Source organism: Panthera onca, chromosome C1 (assembly GCF_046562875.1).
Source record: "Panthera onca isolate mPanOnc1 chromosome C1, mPanOnc1 haplotype 2, whole genome shotgun sequence".
In the NCBI taxonomy this organism is placed as follows: Eukaryota; Metazoa; Chordata; class Mammalia; order Carnivora; family Felidae; genus Panthera; species Panthera onca.
In genome coordinates, this window is record NC_138346.1 from 97,593,036 (window position 1) to 97,612,040 (window position 19,005).

The following is a 19,005-nucleotide window of genomic DNA, read 5'->3' on the forward strand; positions in this document are numbered from 1 at the left end:
CAAAATTACACATACGTTTTAAGGTATGCCGACCTCATTGATTGTGCCAAGCAAGCAAACGTATACTTAGAAACGTTCCAGAGGTAATTACATTTCCTGCTGATCTCAAGCCAGACATGTATTTAGCAATCACTCTTCAGTGGCTTTTATTTTGCTCCCTCCTTCCCCCATCTCACAAGCAGTAAGTAAGTAAGTAAGTAAATAAATAAATAAATAAATATCAAATCTAAACTGACAGACTCCTGGGATGTCAGGTGAAGATCTGATCAAGGCCACTGACAAACATTTATCACTCAAAGGTTTAAAGAGAAAGAGATACAAAGAGGTTACCTTAAACATCAAAGGATTGGGAAAAGTAGTGATTGAAGAAGAGCAATGTAATTTATCAGAGGAATCACTTTCTACCTGCAGAGTTGATAAGAAAGCCGCTCAACAGACAGAAAGTGGATCAAATAATGTTTCCTGCAGGAGTGTGTTAAAGGGCAGCTCCCAGGGTTCCTGCCTCACCAGCAGCTCTACGAGCACTCAAGGAAACCACAAGAAAAACATCAAAACCAAAGCCGATGTGGAAATACCGAAAAGCTCCCTGGTAAGTGCTCCCCCCATCCTGGTTATGAAGTGAATCTGGTTGGGTTCTTTCTAGCTAAGCTGATGGCAATGTACAAGCACAAGATTATCGGGTGAATGGGGGGAGAAAGTTCAAGGAAAAGGAGAGACACCTGGTGACAGCAGAGAAGTGAGAGCAATATTGCAAATGGAGTCGCTGCCTCCAGGATCTTTTCTGGGTTAGCTGCCTTTCAGGGCAGTATAACCAGAGTGCCTGCAACTGACAGGCTGGTGTCATCTTCAGATTAGGCTCCTGTGCAGGGGATTTATTTTGATGATCATTTCCTTCATTTCCAACAACACAAAAAGGCGTGGACATGATTATAAAACATAATAGTGCTAAACAATTGGAGAGATTGTTGGCTATTTTGATGGCTCGATTTAAGCACTGTTCTTTTTTTTTTTTTTTTTTTTTTCTGAAAGCTGTATGTACCAATTCCTCTCACCTAGACAGAAAGTATTGAAGAAATCTATTTTGGAACTTGATTCCCTATTATTGAGTCTCTTAATTATGAAGTGAAAAACTCAACTCAGGGGTAATTTCTTTTAAGAAATGAAAGGGCCTGGGTAGCTCAGTTGTTAAGTGGCTGACTCTTGATTTTGGCTCAGGTCATGATCTCATGATTCATGAGATCTGGTCCCAAGTCTAGCTCTGTGATGACAGCATGGAGTCTGCTTGGGGTTCTCTATCTCCCTCTCTCTCTTCCCCTGCCCTGCTCATGTGTCATGTGAGCTCTCTCTCTCTCTCTCTCCCTCTCTCCCTCTCTCCCTCTCCCTCTCCCTCTCCCTCTCTCAAAAATAAATATTTAAAAAATGAAAGAGTATTTTTATATTTCCCCAGGATATGCTTGTTTCAAATAATATTTTGGTTTTAAAATTACCTTAAATTGCATTTGCTCTCCTTACCTTCTTTCTGTTCTTGCATAATTGATTTGGTGATATTTATTGTTCCTTTGTATAAGTTTTGAAGCACTTCCACAAACAAAAAGAAATTCTTTTTATAGAATTACTGTATCCATATGTTTTTGTACTATAATAAAAGAGATTGTAAAATATGGTACATACTACCATTTTCTTAGGGAAAACCTGAAATATAAAGTAATTATACATTTTTTTCTAGAGTGTTTCACAGGAGATTTTAGAAGTAATCATGATTGGCATTCATTATTATTAATTACTAGTTTAATTAATTCTTGATATTTAGGATCCCTTAGAATTTCATAGACATAATTTAATTTAACACAAATGCACATTTTTCTTTCAAATAGCTTTGGACTCGGAAGAGCTATAAAGTTTTTTGTTTTTTTTTTTGTTTTTTTTTTTCAAATGCTCTGAAGTCATATTGCAAACTAGGTCCTTGCAAAAGTCCCCCCCCCCCCCACCTTTTCCCTTTTTCTTCTGGGCTTCCATGGTATCCTCCCTTCTTTGAAAATGTAGATGTCCCCTGCATTGTAAAATCACAAATTATAAGCATATGTAAGGCTGCCCTTGTAGTGTCACCGAAAGGAAAGAGAGAATGAACAGTGTGGAAACGTGCAATATGCCAGAAATTCAATCCAACTGATCTAAAACTTTGATAGCCTGGCAGAGCCTCTTATCAGAGGCACTCAATTTAACTATGCCCCATTTAATATGTTTCTGACAGCTTAGGGTATATATCTTTGCTGCACAGAAATACCAAAAAAACAAAAAACCTTTGTTTGGCTTTCACAATTTCATTTTTACTTTCTCGTTACTTCCTAACACTACAGTAACTTCTGTGCTTTTTGTCTCTCGTCTTCAGTCTTTCACTGAATTACTACATTTCAGGGTAGTAATAAGTGTCCTTTGGTCCTTCCAGAATATCAGCAAGAAACATTCTTATTATTTTCTGTGAAGTACAAAGATTACTTAACCACCCCAAAATACATAATCAATAGGGATATGCTAATTTTTTCTAGTTAGCTGCAAGAGGAAATTAGTCATGCTGGGAAGCTTTTCCATACAGAGGAATATTATTAACCTGGATAGTTGACCACCTAGTTTTTTTTTTTTTTAATGTAAAATGCAGTGGGGTTTTTTTATTTCATCTCCATAATCATCAATGTGGAATGGACTAAAATTACTAATTTCAGAAAGGACATTGCCATAGTCTCCTTTGGGACTAGTACAAGACTAGCAGTGAAAACCTATTTATTATATGTTATCAGCCTGTACAGGAAGGAAATTAGTTGCAAAATAGGATATATTGTAATACCATAGCACATTGATGGGAATGCCCATGAACCTCTTAAAATTCAGAGTTTGAGGGAATTTTCCCCTACTAGAGCTCAAGGTAAATTTCCCATTTGCTTATTTTAAACTCTATTGCAGAGAATCTTTCTGACAGTATTCACTCGGGATGAAAACAGTAGCTACGCATAATACATTACATGTCACATGGGTTTTGTTTTGTTTTGTTTTTTAGTGAAATCACTGTTCAAAATGTTATAATATACCACCATCTCTTCCCTTTACACACCAAGACTATATTCAGTTATGAGGGTCCTCAGGGACTGTATTCTAATCTATGCTGATACATAAGCATTTCCATACATGTAACAAATTCATGTATGTAGCAGACCTGCACTGCATTCACTGGTAGCTGCATATCAATACCCATTTTCAGGATTGCTAGATACATTTTAAAATATGTGTAAAAGTCCCATTAATTCTTTGCTGAATTCAATCTTTTTCTCTTTTCAGAACCTTAATTAGAGGCTTATGTCCCCATTTAGGCCATCATTCACAGACCACTTAGCTCTAATTTTTGTGTAATTTAGACAAGGGCCATGTTACTTTGTACTTCTACTTGAATTATATAAAATCATGACAAGATGGGAAGAGGCATCCCCAGGAAAGATTGCATAGGTATTAAGTAAATAAGAAAGAAAGAAATGCACTCTACTTGCTATGTGTTATAAATCCTTCCTTCCTATGGATTCAGATAATTTTGTGTAATAAGAAGTCTCAAGGGAAGACAGCTCCAGGCTCCTACTTGACTATCACTGGACAAAATAAAAATTGTTAACAAAATTAACGAGATCGTATACCTTCTTCATGCGCTGGGAAGAGATGGCCATTTTAATATGGGTATTTTAATTTAAATTATGAGTATTTTTTTCAGCCAGTGTCCCATAGTGTGAAAAAAATCACATATGCTAATAAAAAAAGCATCAAATACTATCCCATGAAAATGATACGGTGGTGATGAAATAGCATAAAATAGTACAATAATTACGCAAATTGTTATCATCTTATTAAGTTCTGCAAAATGTTGTAATTTCAACATCCTTAATTGAACAGTTCTGTACTAAATGCATTTTGATGCTAATAAGAAGCATGCATATTTTGACCTCCTCCTGCAATTTTTTTTAAATGACTAACTTTTCTAAAAGTAATGCCTTTTAGAGTTTTCCTTCCAAAGATCGCTTCTTGTCTCACTTAGGTTCATTATATTCTGTTCTTTTGCAATAAATGTTGTTTTCTGGGAAGCAGTTTATGTTGGGATGATTTATAGAAGACATAGAAGCAGAATTCCAAATGAAGGGTATCCCCAAATGTTGGGTGTGTGTCTGTGTGTGCATGTGTTGAATTATTTTTTCCATTTTCCTCCAGGGTCCTTTGTAAACTCATTCCTCCCTGCCTTTTCTAATTGTAGGGGTGAATAGAATATAATGGGCACAGTGACACTTTACTGGTTTCCTGTTAGGGATTAGTATTTGGTACAGTTCTTGACTACAACTGCAGACCCCAAAAGATGGACAGAAGTTGGAAGTGTACCATTAGAAGGCCCCTGACATACTGACAACAAACTTAAACCAAAAATAGCCCATAGTTATTGCTTGAATTACCTGCTACTTCTTATCAAATAGGACATTACTGACATTAGGTTGTGTCTGTTTCTGGTAGAACGATGCTTGAGAAAATTCTACATCTCTAATCACTATTCTTTTCTGAGCCAAACTTCTGGGTTTTGTGACCACTCCTATCTTTGAAGGGCTTCGTCATGTGAAGATCGTCCCACTTGTGCCTATCTTTGGCAAATTCTTAATCTTGAGTTGGCAGCCCCTGATCCCCAGCAAAGTTCCTACAATGACTCACCAATACCCAGACCCTGTGCGATCAAGAATGAAAATTCATTTTAAATTCAGCCGATGAAAAATATAATTAGCAAGGGGAATCTGCTGCCAAAACAAATCATGCCCCTCATTTCCATAGGCAAATGGATTTTTTTTTAATTCCTCGCCACTTCACATTGGAATCTACTTGTATAGATGATTAGAACCAACAAGTATGCCATTCTGAGGCATGCCTCATTTTCCACTCCTTTGCTAGTTCTTCACCCATCTCCTTTGGATTTTCCTCTCATGGGTCATCTACTCCTCACGGGTCATCAGCCTAGGAAAGCTGAAAGAACCAGGGACCTTGTCTACAAGCCCTGTTCCTCTGATAAATACCCAGAGGCCACGTTTAACATTTGCTGTTAAGCACAGAACGCCCTAGAAAAGTTCTGACAGAGAGCTGAAAGGTAGGACAAAAGGATGGCCTTTTTTTTTCTGTCTTGAATATGATACTTGGAGAAAAGTGGTGGTGAAGTTCCACAGATTGGTTAGGAAACAAGAAGGGAAGGGAAGCAGAGAAGTTAAACACACACATACACACACACACACACACACACACACACACACACACACACACTTGGAAAATTTTTGCTACTCTTAAATAAAAATGTTGCTTGTATATACGTGGAGTACTGCCTACATATCTAACTGGCAGACACTAAAAAAATATCCTAGTTCTTGGGAAGGTCTAGAAAGGACATCTGTGACAGTATCATGCACTATGAAAAATTTAATTATAGCAATGAATAGGGGCCAGGAGTGCCCCCTCTAAAACTGAAATCCTTTCTGACCTTGAAGAGATCACTAACCCTGTATGAGCCTCTTCCTCATCTGTAAGATGAGAATCTTATTTTAATTATTGGAATCTTTAGTTTAGAATCTCACAGGCTGATAAAGATGATGATTCATCTACATTCCAGCAGGTTAGCAGGGCACCCCCAGTTTAGGAAAACCTAAAGGAAATATTATTTTACATAACAGGTAAGGAAAAACATTAAATATGTTGGCATAAGAGTTGGTATGCACTGAAAATACAAACAGATTTCCTTGATGTGTCTATAAATGAGGTTGGAAGCTTCAGATTGGGTTGATGGAAATGAAGGTGTTTTGGGATCCCTTTTTCAGTGAGTCTTTTGATCGCCTTGTCACAAACAGATCCCTGAGCTAGGCAAAGCTTGGAAGGCAAATAAGTAACACATTAGCCTTCCTGATGCTCATGGCATTTTTCTTCTCTGCTGTGCATAAATGTCCACTACTGTAAACAGAGATTATTGATGAAGGCTTCCCCCCCGACCACACCCTGCCCCGTTCCCTAACTTTCCTCTTCTGGACATGCTAACAAACAGGGGGATGCCTGCAGAGCAAAAGGCTGATGAGGAAAGAAAGTGAGGAAGCATGGCCTCTGGATATTGAACCCTTGGTCTCTCCTTGTGAGGTTCAGGTAGCCATCTACATACTCTCTTGAGTCCACCACCGTCTGACTATCAGCATATACAGAATAAGCACCAATTACATTCTGATATTGGAACTGCAGTCTTAAGATATAAATATTGGTCTTATTCCATTAAATATGAAAAATAGGTAAAAGCTAAATGTATCTCAAGGTCATTATGCACCATATGACTTTCAACATTGCAAGTATGAAATAAGAGTTTCTTGGCATTCCACTCAAGCCCCTGCACATGTCCACTGACAGCCTCTAATGCATGTGCCTAAGCAGAACTCCATTGCATTCAGTGCATGGTTCACATCATTATCATTGGCTGCCCAGGTGACCGATGGGGATATATTTTAAAAGGGCTTTTTGGGTCATTCTGCCAAGGACCACAAGCTGCCTTGATATTGAAGCCAAGTCTACTGGCATAGTCAAATGGACATTTGAGAACAACAAATTTCCCTCAAATGAACACAAATCTGGAGTCGGTACTACTTAGTTTGAATCCTGGTTCCACCACTTGGGTAATTACTTGTCTGTTTCTTCAGGAAGAGGAGGCTAACAATAGCACCTAGCATTATTCTAAGGATTATGAGATCATAGGCATTAAGAGCTCAAACAGCTCCTGCTCTATAGTATTTAAGAGCTTGCTTTTTAAATTATGGCTGGTACCGGGGCACCTGGGGGGCTCAGTCGGTTAAGCATCTGACTCTTCTGCTCAGATCATGATCTCATGGTTTGTGAGTTTGAGCCCCACATCGGGCTCTGCACTGACAGCTAGGAGCCTGCTTGGGATTCTCTCTCTCTCCTTCTCTCTCTGCCCCTCCCCATCTCTTGCACTTGCTTTCTCTCTCTCTGTCTCTCTCTCTGTCTCTGTCTCTCTCTCTCTCTCTCTCTCTGAAAATAAATATACTTAAAAAAATCTTAAATTACGGTTGGTACTGATAATGTTATTGTTGCTACTACTGTCACTAGATTGAGAAGGAGGGGACCTGAGTTGTAATCCCAGCATTTCCACTTACAATATGTTTATGGAAACTTACTGGATCTCAGAATTCTCATTTGTAAAACACTGTGACTTTATTCAGGTCTCTAGAGTTCTGCTGAATGCTACCCCCTTCAGCATCTGGATATTTCAACTGAAATATAAGGGGAATGTTTTTGACCTAAAAAATCGATATAAATGTGTCACTGCTCTAGTCCACTAAGCATACATCATAGTCACCTTATGTTTCATCACAGAAAGAACAAAAAAAATAATTTTCTTAGAGAGTTACATTCCAGGAAAGGGTCGGGAGATCTAAGTATATTTCTTTCTTCTTATTAAAATAACTTGTGGTGAAAGTCACTGTCTCTGGAGGAATTATATGTCCTTTGACTTTAATTTTTCCTAACAGCTATGACTTTATTAAGTATTAAAAGCCAACGCTATTATCTCTAATTTTTTTTGGAGAATTAGTTACCCTGAAAATCCTCATTTTCAGGTCTGGGGTTATATTTCTGAAAATATGCTCTTGTGATTAAAACTTGTCATAAAGCCAAGTGAATGAAGAATCTTTGTATATGTATATGTACATACACAAGCTGACTCACACATGCCCACATTTGTTACAGAACCAACCACCATTCTGAGGATTGCGGACAATCTGTTGAATGTAATAAAGAAGAACTTACAGTATTTTCTTCTTGCCGCAGATAAAAGAAGCAAGCGGAGACCTGCAAGAGGATGAAGATGTGATCGCGGAGCCCACATTTCAGAGCCACATCATAGGTAAACATCCACGTCATGTACATCTTCATGGGTGATATTTTTTTAATGCAACCTTCTTGCAGACACAGTGTGTTCCTACAGAGCACGTCCCATGCCTCACCTCTGTGAGCACTGGGTCTTAACCTCTCACACAGGCTTCCTTTTATCTTCTCAGGCATTGGAAGCTACCATAAAGTAAGTGGTTCAAAGCAGGACCTATAGAGAAAACATGCGTGTTTTCAGAGCAATGCGCTGCAAACTGATGAGAAGTAGGTACTTGTCAGGATGAAATGAAAACAATGCTGAGTGTAAATAATTTCTCTGAGGAAAAAAATCAACTTTGAATCGATCCAGCTTCTATAATTGTCTCAAGAAGCATTCTGCACAACTGCCATAGAAATGTGGGTTGGTAGCTTTCTTAAATGGAATCATTTTTTAATTGAATATGTTTTACACACAGAACCTAATAGATTTCGGTGTACATGGCTTGCTGAAACTTCACAACTCATTTTCTTCATCATTTCTGTTAGAACCCTGATTACAAGTATCCGTGTGTGTGAAATAAGTTTGATTTGTCAGCTATTTCTTAAAATCGTGCCTAGGCCTAGGTGGAAGGAACTCAGCTTCCCAACACGAAAAGACTTTGCTGACCTTTTGCTGACCTGTTTTCAGCAGCCAGGAGGTAACTGGTGGGGTAGTTGTCTGTGACTATAATCCTTGTCAGGTGATAGCAGCCACCTTGGATGATGACAGAATAAGTTTTTCCTCAGGCTCCAAAAATAGCTATGAAAGCAAGCATGCCAATTAAGGAATTTTACACCAGATACCAAGGCATGATGGAATAATTTCTTCTAATCACATTTGGGTATAGCAGTTGATATCGAATCCTATGTTCTAGGGCATGACAGCCCCACACATTTCTGGTTTCTAGTCTGGTTAGAGTATCCACTGCTCCTGTATCTTCAGCTGCCAGCTTCAAGCACCTCCCCACTCTTTGGGTCCTATAGAGACCCTCCATGGCTGGTTTTCTCGTGTACCCGGAAGTCTTCTGCAAACTGTAACTTACAGTTTCTCTCAGAGTTATTGTACCCCCACAGCTTAATGAGACCGGCACTCCATTATTATTCTTTCCATTTGTAATTGAGGAGCCAAAAACCTTAACAAACAGCTGAATGAGTGCAGTCTGAATAAGATTATTATTCCAAGAAGACATCTTTTATTATAGTTGTCAATGTAAAATGCTTAAATTGGTATCAGTTCTGTGTAGCTAGCTAATATGCAAGTTAAATATTGTTTAACAACCTTCAAACATGACACTATGTAATGCCCTGCTGGATCATCATTTTTCTATAATGAGGTGTTCTCGGGCCTGTAAAATAACATATAAAATTAGAGGCTGATTTTTTTTCAAAAGAACTACAGTAATGTATGCTTTCATAGGCTAGTGATTTTTTAGGTTTGCATTGTTTGACCCAATAGCTAGTCGCCACATGTCGCCATTTCAGGTTCAGTTCTAATTCATTAAAACTATGTCATATTAAAAATTAAGTTCCTCAGTGGCACTACACACATTTCAAGTGCTCACTGGCTACATATCCTATGTGGTCTGTGTGCACATTTCCATCATCACACAGAGCTCTGTTGGAAAGTGCTGCTTTAGATTACTCTCCTGGAAGTAAATTTGGACCATGCTTATGACAGAGACCTGACCTGGTCTTCACACTATGGAGATTTATCTCCTCAAACTAGGGGGGAACTATGTGAATAAGCTGCTATCGGCTACCAATAAAACGACAACTGCAAATCTGAGTAATCATTATATGGAATAAAGCCATTTGATCATTTTACACAATTAAAAAAACTGGAAGAAGAAAAACATGAAAGATGGGTAGCAGCTCAACAATGTTATCAAAAGCCCTGGCTTTTTGTCCTCAGACCTGTTGGGTTGCAAATTGATTTCCACCACTCTGGGCATTCCTTTATATTTAAGGCGCAAAGTATAAGGAAGAGTAAAAGCTCTATCACAATTCACCTGCTAGACTCCATCTTACATGTTGTTGAGGAGAACCATATTATAAAGACAATCCTAGCTGCAAAGGATGCTGGGAAAGTCAGTATATTGCTACTCTTTATTGCATAAGGTAGCAGAGAGAACAGGGTTGAGAACATTCCCTGGGTTAATCGATCCATAAGATCACTGCAAACCTTGTAAAAACTTCATCCATTTGAAGACTGAAGGAGACTCAACAAACAAGTGGGTATTTCTTTTTATTCCACAAGAATGACTGAGAAGGTATTTTTAGCATGCTGGTAAACCCAATATTCTTCATTTTGTCTAAGCTAAGTATTGTCACATAGCCTCAAAATGTTATATAAGCATAGAATATGCTTTGCAACCGAGCAAATCTAAATATGTTATCCTTCTAACCAAATAACAGCTAATGTCATTAACAAAGAAGAATAATCAGAAAATTTGTGCATCTGAATGTTTACATTTTTGTCATGTTAGTTTAATCAAAATATTAGGAGTTGGTTATAACATAAAGTAGCATTAACTAAGCCTACTTTATATTGAAATTCAAGATTCATAAATTAACTAAAATAATACAACTAGATTTTTTTCTTTAAAATCACCCTGATAAATGTCAGACTTCCACGTTAATAAACAACAAGAAAATGACTAGCCCAGCCTAATAGAAGTGCTATCACAAATGATCACAAAGCTCATATTTCTAATTGTTCTTTCCTGCTATTTAACTATAATAGGTTCACCCTGTGTATTATATTAATTATCTAATGGGATTAAATGATCAGTAGGAATTCAAAAAACATTGTTTCATATTAAGAACACTGGCCAGTGATAGTATCAAAAATAATCCTCTAAGCAGAGGCAGAGGATCTGGAAATTCCTCTAAAGAGGAGGAAATGTCTTTTGAGGAGTTTAAGGAAGAAACCAAGCAGAATTGAATGATATCCAAGAAAACAAGGATTCATGGTAGGCTCTAGTGAAATGAAGGATATGTATTATTTTCTCCAAATTTAAAAGAGTTATAAAGAATAATCTGTCCAATAGCCCAATGGTCAAATGTCCCAGTGCCCCATGGCTGCATGAAATCTGTTTACCCTCCCCTGTTGGCTGGTTGCCCTCTTTGTCTCTTAGTTCTAAAGGAAGGCTTCTGGCTCCTATGACCAAAGGAGAGCATGACAAAGGGCATTGTCTAGCCCCAAGAATCTGGCTTTCTTTGGGTAGCTCTGTGGAGTTGCTTGGTACCCTCCTACCCACCTCAGGAATTTCCCCCAAGTGATCTTTCTGTCCTCCTCCTTTTTCCATTCTTCCCCAAACTGGCCTTAGCCAGCAGCTAATATATTATGCAGGAGGATAACAGGTACTCAATAAAGATCCCCTTTGACTTACTTATCAGACTATTCACCAGTTTATTTCCATTTTCCCGGGACATTTCATTTCACTATCCCTTGCTCTCTCCTAGACTTTAGCTAGCCAATCTGGTAGACTAACTCACATCAGTGGAGTAATAGGTGAAGCAGGTATCTTTTCAGGTCACATATTTGCATTATAACAAAGACTCAAGAAAAGTTTTACCTCCAGTTAAGAGGAACTCTTGAAACTTGTATTAAAGTTTCAGGCATTCACATCACTGGTTTGAGCAAATTATGGGGTGAGGAAGAAAGGACAGAATTAACCTGATTTCAGACAATAAATAGCACAAGGCACAGTGCCAGGGAGGAAAATTATTTTGTCATATAACTGTACTTTTGAGAAATAGACTGCCTGAAGGCTAAGCAGTGGGACAAAGCTGTGTTGAGCCAAGTAGAGAAGATTTAGATAACCGGCTACAATCACCATTTCACCTCTGCCTAATATACAGACCTCGTTCTCCTAATCTTTTCTCACTCAGCCATACAGCATGGAATCCACATAGCATTGTGCCCAATCTGGAGTTTGATACAAACAGAAAGGATGAAAGGGTCATATGACACATAGTTTCTATTGTCACATTCCAATGAAGGTCAAGGAATGCAGTAGCTTCTTCACACAGCAGAGGAGAGAAGGCCTGGACTGAGGTCAAAGTGTCTCTGGCTGTGGTTCTTAGGAGAGAAAGAGAAAGTCTCACAGACTCTTGAATCAAGTACCTCAGTTACATGGAGAATTTAAGAATCAAAACCTAGATGTGGATCTCATCCGAATGGAATGAGTTCTGGAACCTATCTTATTATATTAATATTGATGTGGTTTGGAGTGTTGGGGTTCAGAGCCTACGGCCAACATTCTTGAGATGTCTTCGGTGTAAAAAGGTGATTTTATTAAAGCATAGGGACAGGATCATGGAAAGAAAAGGCTGCACTGGGGCTGTGAAGAGTGATCATATAAGATTTTCTGTCCTATGGAGGGGAGATATTAGGGCTCCAGGAAATTGAGTCTATAGGTTTCTAGAGATTGCTTTTTTCTTGTAAATCATTAAGACAGTTGCAAACATATTGCAACATGGTTGGGGCTAGGGGGTGCAAGGGTGTTAGCTTTGCTTTGTCCTTAGCTTGCCTTTTGCTCCCTCATCAATATTAATGACCTAATACAATATGGTCAACCGTCATTATCTGTACATAGATTATACAGCTTGAATTACCCAGACCACAATTATTTTCAATCCAAGACTGGATTTCCCTTAATTATTAGTATCAGTAGGGTTAGATTCAGATGGAAGTGAACGATACCCCAAAATACAGCGGTTTAAATAACAACAGAATTTTCTTGCTGTCACGCAGGACAGTCCAGAAGAAGGTAATCCAGGATGTTAGGACAGTGCCAGACTTCTCCTATCTTGCCCCTCTGGTTTATATGTTTTCCATTCCCAAGGCCACTTCATGGTTCAAGATGGCTTGAAAAACCATTCACTTTCCAACCAGCAAGATCCCTTTGTGAATATTTCCTAGCAGTTGACCCATGCCTTCTGCCATTGGCCAGTATGTAGTACATAGGATAGGAAACATGCCAGGCAGCAAGCCATATGTCCAAGAGGAAAAACAAAAAAGGAAGTTCTTTGGAAGAAAGGGGCAATGGCTTTCAGAGGACACATACCATTTTTAGCCTGCTGCTCACCCCCTACGAAGCTTACCTCCTTGGTAGAAACATAAATTGTCACTGTAATTTAAGAAAACTATAGAAAATAAATTTGAAGAGTTTTTGGAAAATACAGAATTTTAATGATGTATGCTTAGTTTTTGTTTTGCATGACCTGAGCAACCACTCTCTATTAGTATAGTTAATCTTGAGTAACTTTTTGAGAAAATATATTGATCTGGGATTAGTTTGCCACCAATGTGTCTATGAGTAATATATACTTAGTCACCCACAAAGTATATAAAGGCTCACATAAATCTTCTCTGAAATATAATGTATCTAGAATTTTCCTTTCTCTAGAATTAAAACCAAGAGGGTACCAGGCCTTTCAGGACTATAGGTGCCAGTCAATTAAAGTTAATGATAATAATCTGTCTCATTTTGAGAATATTACCAATTTTCCCCACTGAGAAAACTTGAAAAAAATCAGGAATTTTGTATACAGGGAGTGTCATTCATACTAAAAATAAAATTAAAGCATAGTGTAGAAACTTGATGAGACTTTTACAACTTTTGATAGATGGCTATTTAAGTCAAATGTCACATTTTAAAAAGTGTGCCGACATGTTTAAGCTTAATTGTAGAAAGGGTGAGTTATTGATCAAAACAAAATGTGAGTGGGAAGTACAAATGTTCTCAATAACAATTTTAGTAAATGATGTTCTGTTGACTGCTAACAGACTGGCACTGAACTGAGAACTATTTAGATAATAATGTCTATGGATGGGGAATAAGATGGAGTAGTGTACCTAAATTGGACATCTAAGAGGTACTATAAAGTAATAGGTTGGGAAAGGACACTTCCATGTGACTACATAGAGTTCTGCAATTTACAACTGCAAGTGACAAACTCTAAAGGGGAAGCTTTGCATCTGACAGCCATGACTACCTGTCAGGAAGGTAGAACCATGGAAATAGGACCATCTGATTTCTTCTGACAAGGACTGGAAAGAGTAATATCAATTTTCATCCACTGAATATCCATTACATACTAAGTCCTGTGCTTGGAATATTACAGGTCATCCTCCTTGGTTTTGCTTTTGTTTTGTTTTTTTCATTCCTTTGTGGCTGGGTTTCTGTTGTTGTCATCTGTAAACTTGTTTCTGATAAGTACTTCCCTCTAACTACCAGAGAGAGTCACTAGCTGAGGCTCTGGTGGAGATTTCTGTATTTATGAGCCTACTAAAGTCTGTCTGTGACTCCCTTCCTCTGTTTGTTTTTCTTTCACTAGAGATAGAGATTTGTAGACTTGGAGAGTTGAATGTATGACTTTTTTTTTTTTTTTTTTTTTTTACTCCTGGAAAATATTTGCTCCTATAGATTACACCAGGAAGCTGAGTTCTATTTAGGTCCACAAGCCTATACTGAGTATCTTCTACAAACCACGACCTGGGTTAGATGCTGGGGATATGGGATGAGTAAGACACAGTGCCTCTACTGTGCGAACAGCCATCTAGTAGGGAGACAGAAAAGCCAACAGATACACTGTGATCATAGATTAAGTTACAGGAATACTCTGCATACATATGAGTGTACAGATTGGTGTAGAATCCAGCTTTGGTAAAGCCAGGAAGGTTGATTTTCATGTGTGAGGAAAAGACAAAAGTAAGAGAATAAGATATTGAAGTTAAAGTGAATTTTCCATTTACACCAGTGTTTCCCAAACTTTGCTACAAATCAGAATCCCCTGGGAAGTCTTTAAATATGCTGATGCCCAGGTGCAGCTGAGTGGCTCAGTCTGTTAAGAATCTAACTTTGGCTCAGGTCATGATCTTGTGGTCCATGGGTTTGAGCCCCACATCAGGCTCTGTGCTGACAGCTCAGAGACTGGAGCCTGTTTCATGCATCTCCTTCTGTCTTGGCCCTTCCCCCCCAAAGTAAATAAACATAAAAAATTTTAAATATGCTGATGCCCAGGTCACACCCCATAACACATCACAAGCTCTGGAGATAAGAGCTACCCATTAGTGTCTTTTTAAAGATCCCCAAGTGATTCCGGTGGGGAGCAAGGTTTGGGAACCACTGCGTTAAAGGTTAGGATCTCATCAGCCAAGGGGACAGGGAGATGTCTTTCAACTCAAGGGCAAGAGGGTAAGCAAAGGCCTGAAGATAGGAATGTGGCATACTGCAGGGGACGATAGTTAATGGAACACCAGCTTGGCTAGAGTAGAGAGTAATTTTTGAGAATAAGGTACAGATACAGTTGGTTTGTAAGATGGGACTAGATTGTGGAGACCTTGAAAGCCAGCCTTAGATATTCGAAATTTATCCTACAGAATAACACACAGACTGTGGAGATTTTTAAAGAAAGGCTAACATGATCAGAAGTGGCCATCCAATCACTTTCATGTTCATGTTCCAACTTTTAAAATTGTAACACCTTTTTATATATATGCACCATATTGATTCCTCCTGAATGGTGTGCTCTGATGAATAGAGTCACATATTTACGTGAAAGGGTAGACACCCAGGATTATTTAAGGGTTGCCAAAGGGGTCTCTGCCCCAAAAGATCTCTCCTGGTAGCATATTAGAATTCCCTACCCTTTGGTGACCCCTTTAGGAAAGGCCCTCAAGTGGCTTGTTACACAATACCTGGTCTCTGGAAAGGGTGCACATTGAGCCTCACTGACTAATAGCAGTAGTGCATTTCTCAGCTTAGTACCAGCAAGACCCTAAAGGGATGAGTCATGAGGCTGGTATATTCTCCTTCCAGGGAACTGAGAATCAGAAGAAGGAATAGCTTGACATTTAGGAAAGGTAAGCATGGTGTTCTTCAGATGGGGACACTCAGCTGCTGGAGGCAGAGGCAGACCTGAAGCCCTAGTGGGTGGCAGGAATTAACCCAGGTGCGAGAAGGGGAAAGGGCTCACCAAATAGGTAATGGTAGACACATTAAATAATTTTTGCCCTTTTTCCCACATTTTTCCAAGGCCTATCACTGTACAGTGTAAGTTGGAGAATCTGAAATAGCTATATATAGACCTCATTTTGTAGAGTTCCCTCAATTTCTTAAGAGGAAGTTCATTCAATTAAAGCAAACATAAGCACGTGTATGTAACTTATGGCACAGTAAGGAATAGGCAAAAGGTCAAAACAAAGTCAAAAAGCAGAGTGCCTCAGACCCTGAACCAGGAACCTGCCCAGTATGACAGTAAATTCTAAAAGAAGTAAGATGGTCATATATGAATATCTGCTGTTTATTAAAAACTTTCTATATGCTAGGCACTGACCAGCGTGTTTTATGTATGTTGCCTTGCTTTATCCACACAGCAACCCTGCAGCTTAGATACTATGGTCACCCTTTCCAAGTGGGGAAATGGATGTCTTGAAAGGTTACATACTCTGTTCAGCAACGTGGCTGGTATGGAATGGAGCCAGCATCCAAACCCAGCTCAGTCCATAGCTGTGAACCAAAGCAACCCCCAAGAATGCTAAATGATGGCTAGGTACTTTTTTGGCCACCTTGCAGGCACCACAGTTCAAGGATCCCTTTAGTAGATTGCTTGGTTGGGGGTTGAAAACTCCAATAAGCCCCCGGTTCAATGAGTGAGATAGGCCAGACTTGGCATATACAAGCATATATTACATGAGTGATGGGAGTTTTAAGGAATGGAGACAATACAACGCACCCCAGGGGAGCAGCTACTTGTCAATTTCCATTGTCACTGTAGAAGAAGGCTGGTCCTATGTAACCAAGTCCTTCCATTTTTCACCAGAAGCCAAAAAATATAGATTTTTTATGTGACATATGATACATTTTAAAATGCGGACTCAATTGTAAAAAGCAAATCTTCAGAGACTTTCTTTTATCTGGCAATATTTCAGATTAGAATTTCAAAGTCCTTTCCCAGAATTTCACAACTAAAAGTGTAGAATATAATATAAAAATACACATATTCTTTTAAATGCATGGTGGAGCTGCCTACAAGGAATGTGTCAGAGGCAGGGATGGCAAGAGAGCTAGAATCCATGGCGGGGAGTGGGGGGAAGTGCTGTAACCAGCACTTACCCCAGGGTCTGATGACCAAGGGCTAGGGTGACCAGCTGTCCTAGTTTGCCTTCACTTTCACTTAGTACTGAAGTCCCTCAGATATGGATGACATGGAACAGTTGTCATCCTCCCTGGAGCCTGGTGTTAAGGAGCTAAACTATTGACATAATGAGAGCCCAGGGGCTGAGCAGGGCAAGGTGTTAGATCAAAAACATGCCTTCCCCACCCGCATCAGGCTGGATTCCCAAGAGCAGTGGCAACAAACCCAGAGGAAGACGGTAAGGATAAGCTCCTAACTTAGCCTCAACTCAGTCTTAACTCTAGCTGAAGAAAGAAAGAAAAAAAGGAAAAAAAAGTCTCCTCTGAAGATTGAATCCTTAGCTCACACTCCTGTGGATCAAGGCACTCATTCACTCTCTGTGTCCCCTAAATCCCCCAGCTTGAATTTTTTTTTAAGTGTTCTGAACTGTGCTTTTAAATACTACAGAGAAGAAACTGGAAGAAACTGGAATAGTTGAGACATGAATGGCAGAATATTAATATTTTTCGAGCCGTGCAACCCCACTGTTTGAGAATATTTGAAATTTATCATAATGAAAAGTTTTAAAAAGTGCAGACTCAAGGTGATAGTGCTTGTAGGAATCTGGCAGAATCCAACGCAGATCTTCTCTTGATGCAACCACTCTAAACTTTACACACGGATAAAATTCCAAGGAAGATTAACTCACAATAGAAGATCACTAAGAAGGGGAAATAACAATTTCATTAGCGAGTGGCAGGGAAGAAAAAAAAGGCAAGCTATAGAATAAGTCCTGCATTGACTGCAGAATTGAGAATTATCCAATAGAGAATGTAAAATAAAAATATTTTATGTATTCAAAGTAAACACAAATGGAAATGAACAGTAACAAAGGAACAAACAAATGAAAGTTTGATATCAAAAAAGGATACAAAGAACTTCAAAAAATCAAAAGCTGTTAGTATTGATTACCACTGATGAGAGTGTTACTCAACTAAAAGACAGAGTTGAACAATTATATAAAATGTGTCACAGAGAACCAAGGGGGTGGATAAGTGAAGGAGAGGGTAAAATACATTAAGTAAGAAGTGATAAAATCCACATGCATCTAATAATAGCTCACGAAGGAGGGAATGGAATTCATGACTAAGAATTTTCTAAATTAAAGAAAGTTACTGATTCTCAGTTTCAGAAAGCCAAATTAGTTCCAAGAAAGATAAATAAAAGGAAATCTACACATTGGGATAGGGATTTTATTTCCTTCGGATACCTATCCAGAGGTGGGGTTGCTGCATTGTGTGATACCTCTATTTTCTATTTGGAAGTAAAATCACTATCTCAAAGTGACATTTGCATGTCCACATCCACTGCAGCGTTATTCACAGTGGCCAAGATATGGAAATGATCGAAGTGTATCAACAGATGAATGGGTAAAGAAATTGTCGTGTGTATGTATGTATGCATGTATATGTGTGTGCATATATATATACACATATATATATATAATACACATGTAATCTTTTAATATTCATTTTTATTTGGATAGCCTTATTACAGTTTTGTTTAGTTTTGCTCATTATACAACTAGAATCATACTGTAAGTATTCTGCATTTGGCTTTTTTTGTATCAACATTGTTTTTGCGATGAATCTATGAGGGTACATGCACCTGCTATTTATTAGTTTTCACTGCTCTATAGTATTCCATAGCATGCATATTTTAAAACTTATCCTTTCTACTGTCGATGAACATTTGGATTGTTTTCCATTTTTTTCTATTATGACAATGTTTCTGTGGTCACCGTGCCATATATTCCCTGATGTCCTTGCCAAGATTTTTTGAATGGCCATGTCTTTCAAACTTTTAGACAAGTATCCACAGTAATAAATGTTTACATCATAAATCAGTACAACTCTGTAGATG

At 38.5% G+C, this 19,005-nt stretch overlaps 1 protein-coding gene across 5 annotated transcripts in view; it reads left to right on the forward strand.

Annotated features, from left to right (window-relative positions):
* NCKAP5 (NCK associated protein 5) overlaps nt 1-19,005 on the forward strand; it is a 968,925-nt gene that overhangs the window by 864,066 nt on the left and 85,854 nt on the right. For all 5 annotated transcript variants that reach the window (XM_060622495.3, XM_060622496.3, XM_060622500.3 and 2 more), the window contains 2 exons: nt 412-589; nt 7,879-7,954. In XM_060622495.3, the coding sequence (XP_060478478.1) occupies nt 412-589; nt 7,879-7,954 (254 nt within the window). The remainder of the gene's footprint in view (nt 1-411; nt 590-7,878; nt 7,955-19,005) is intronic.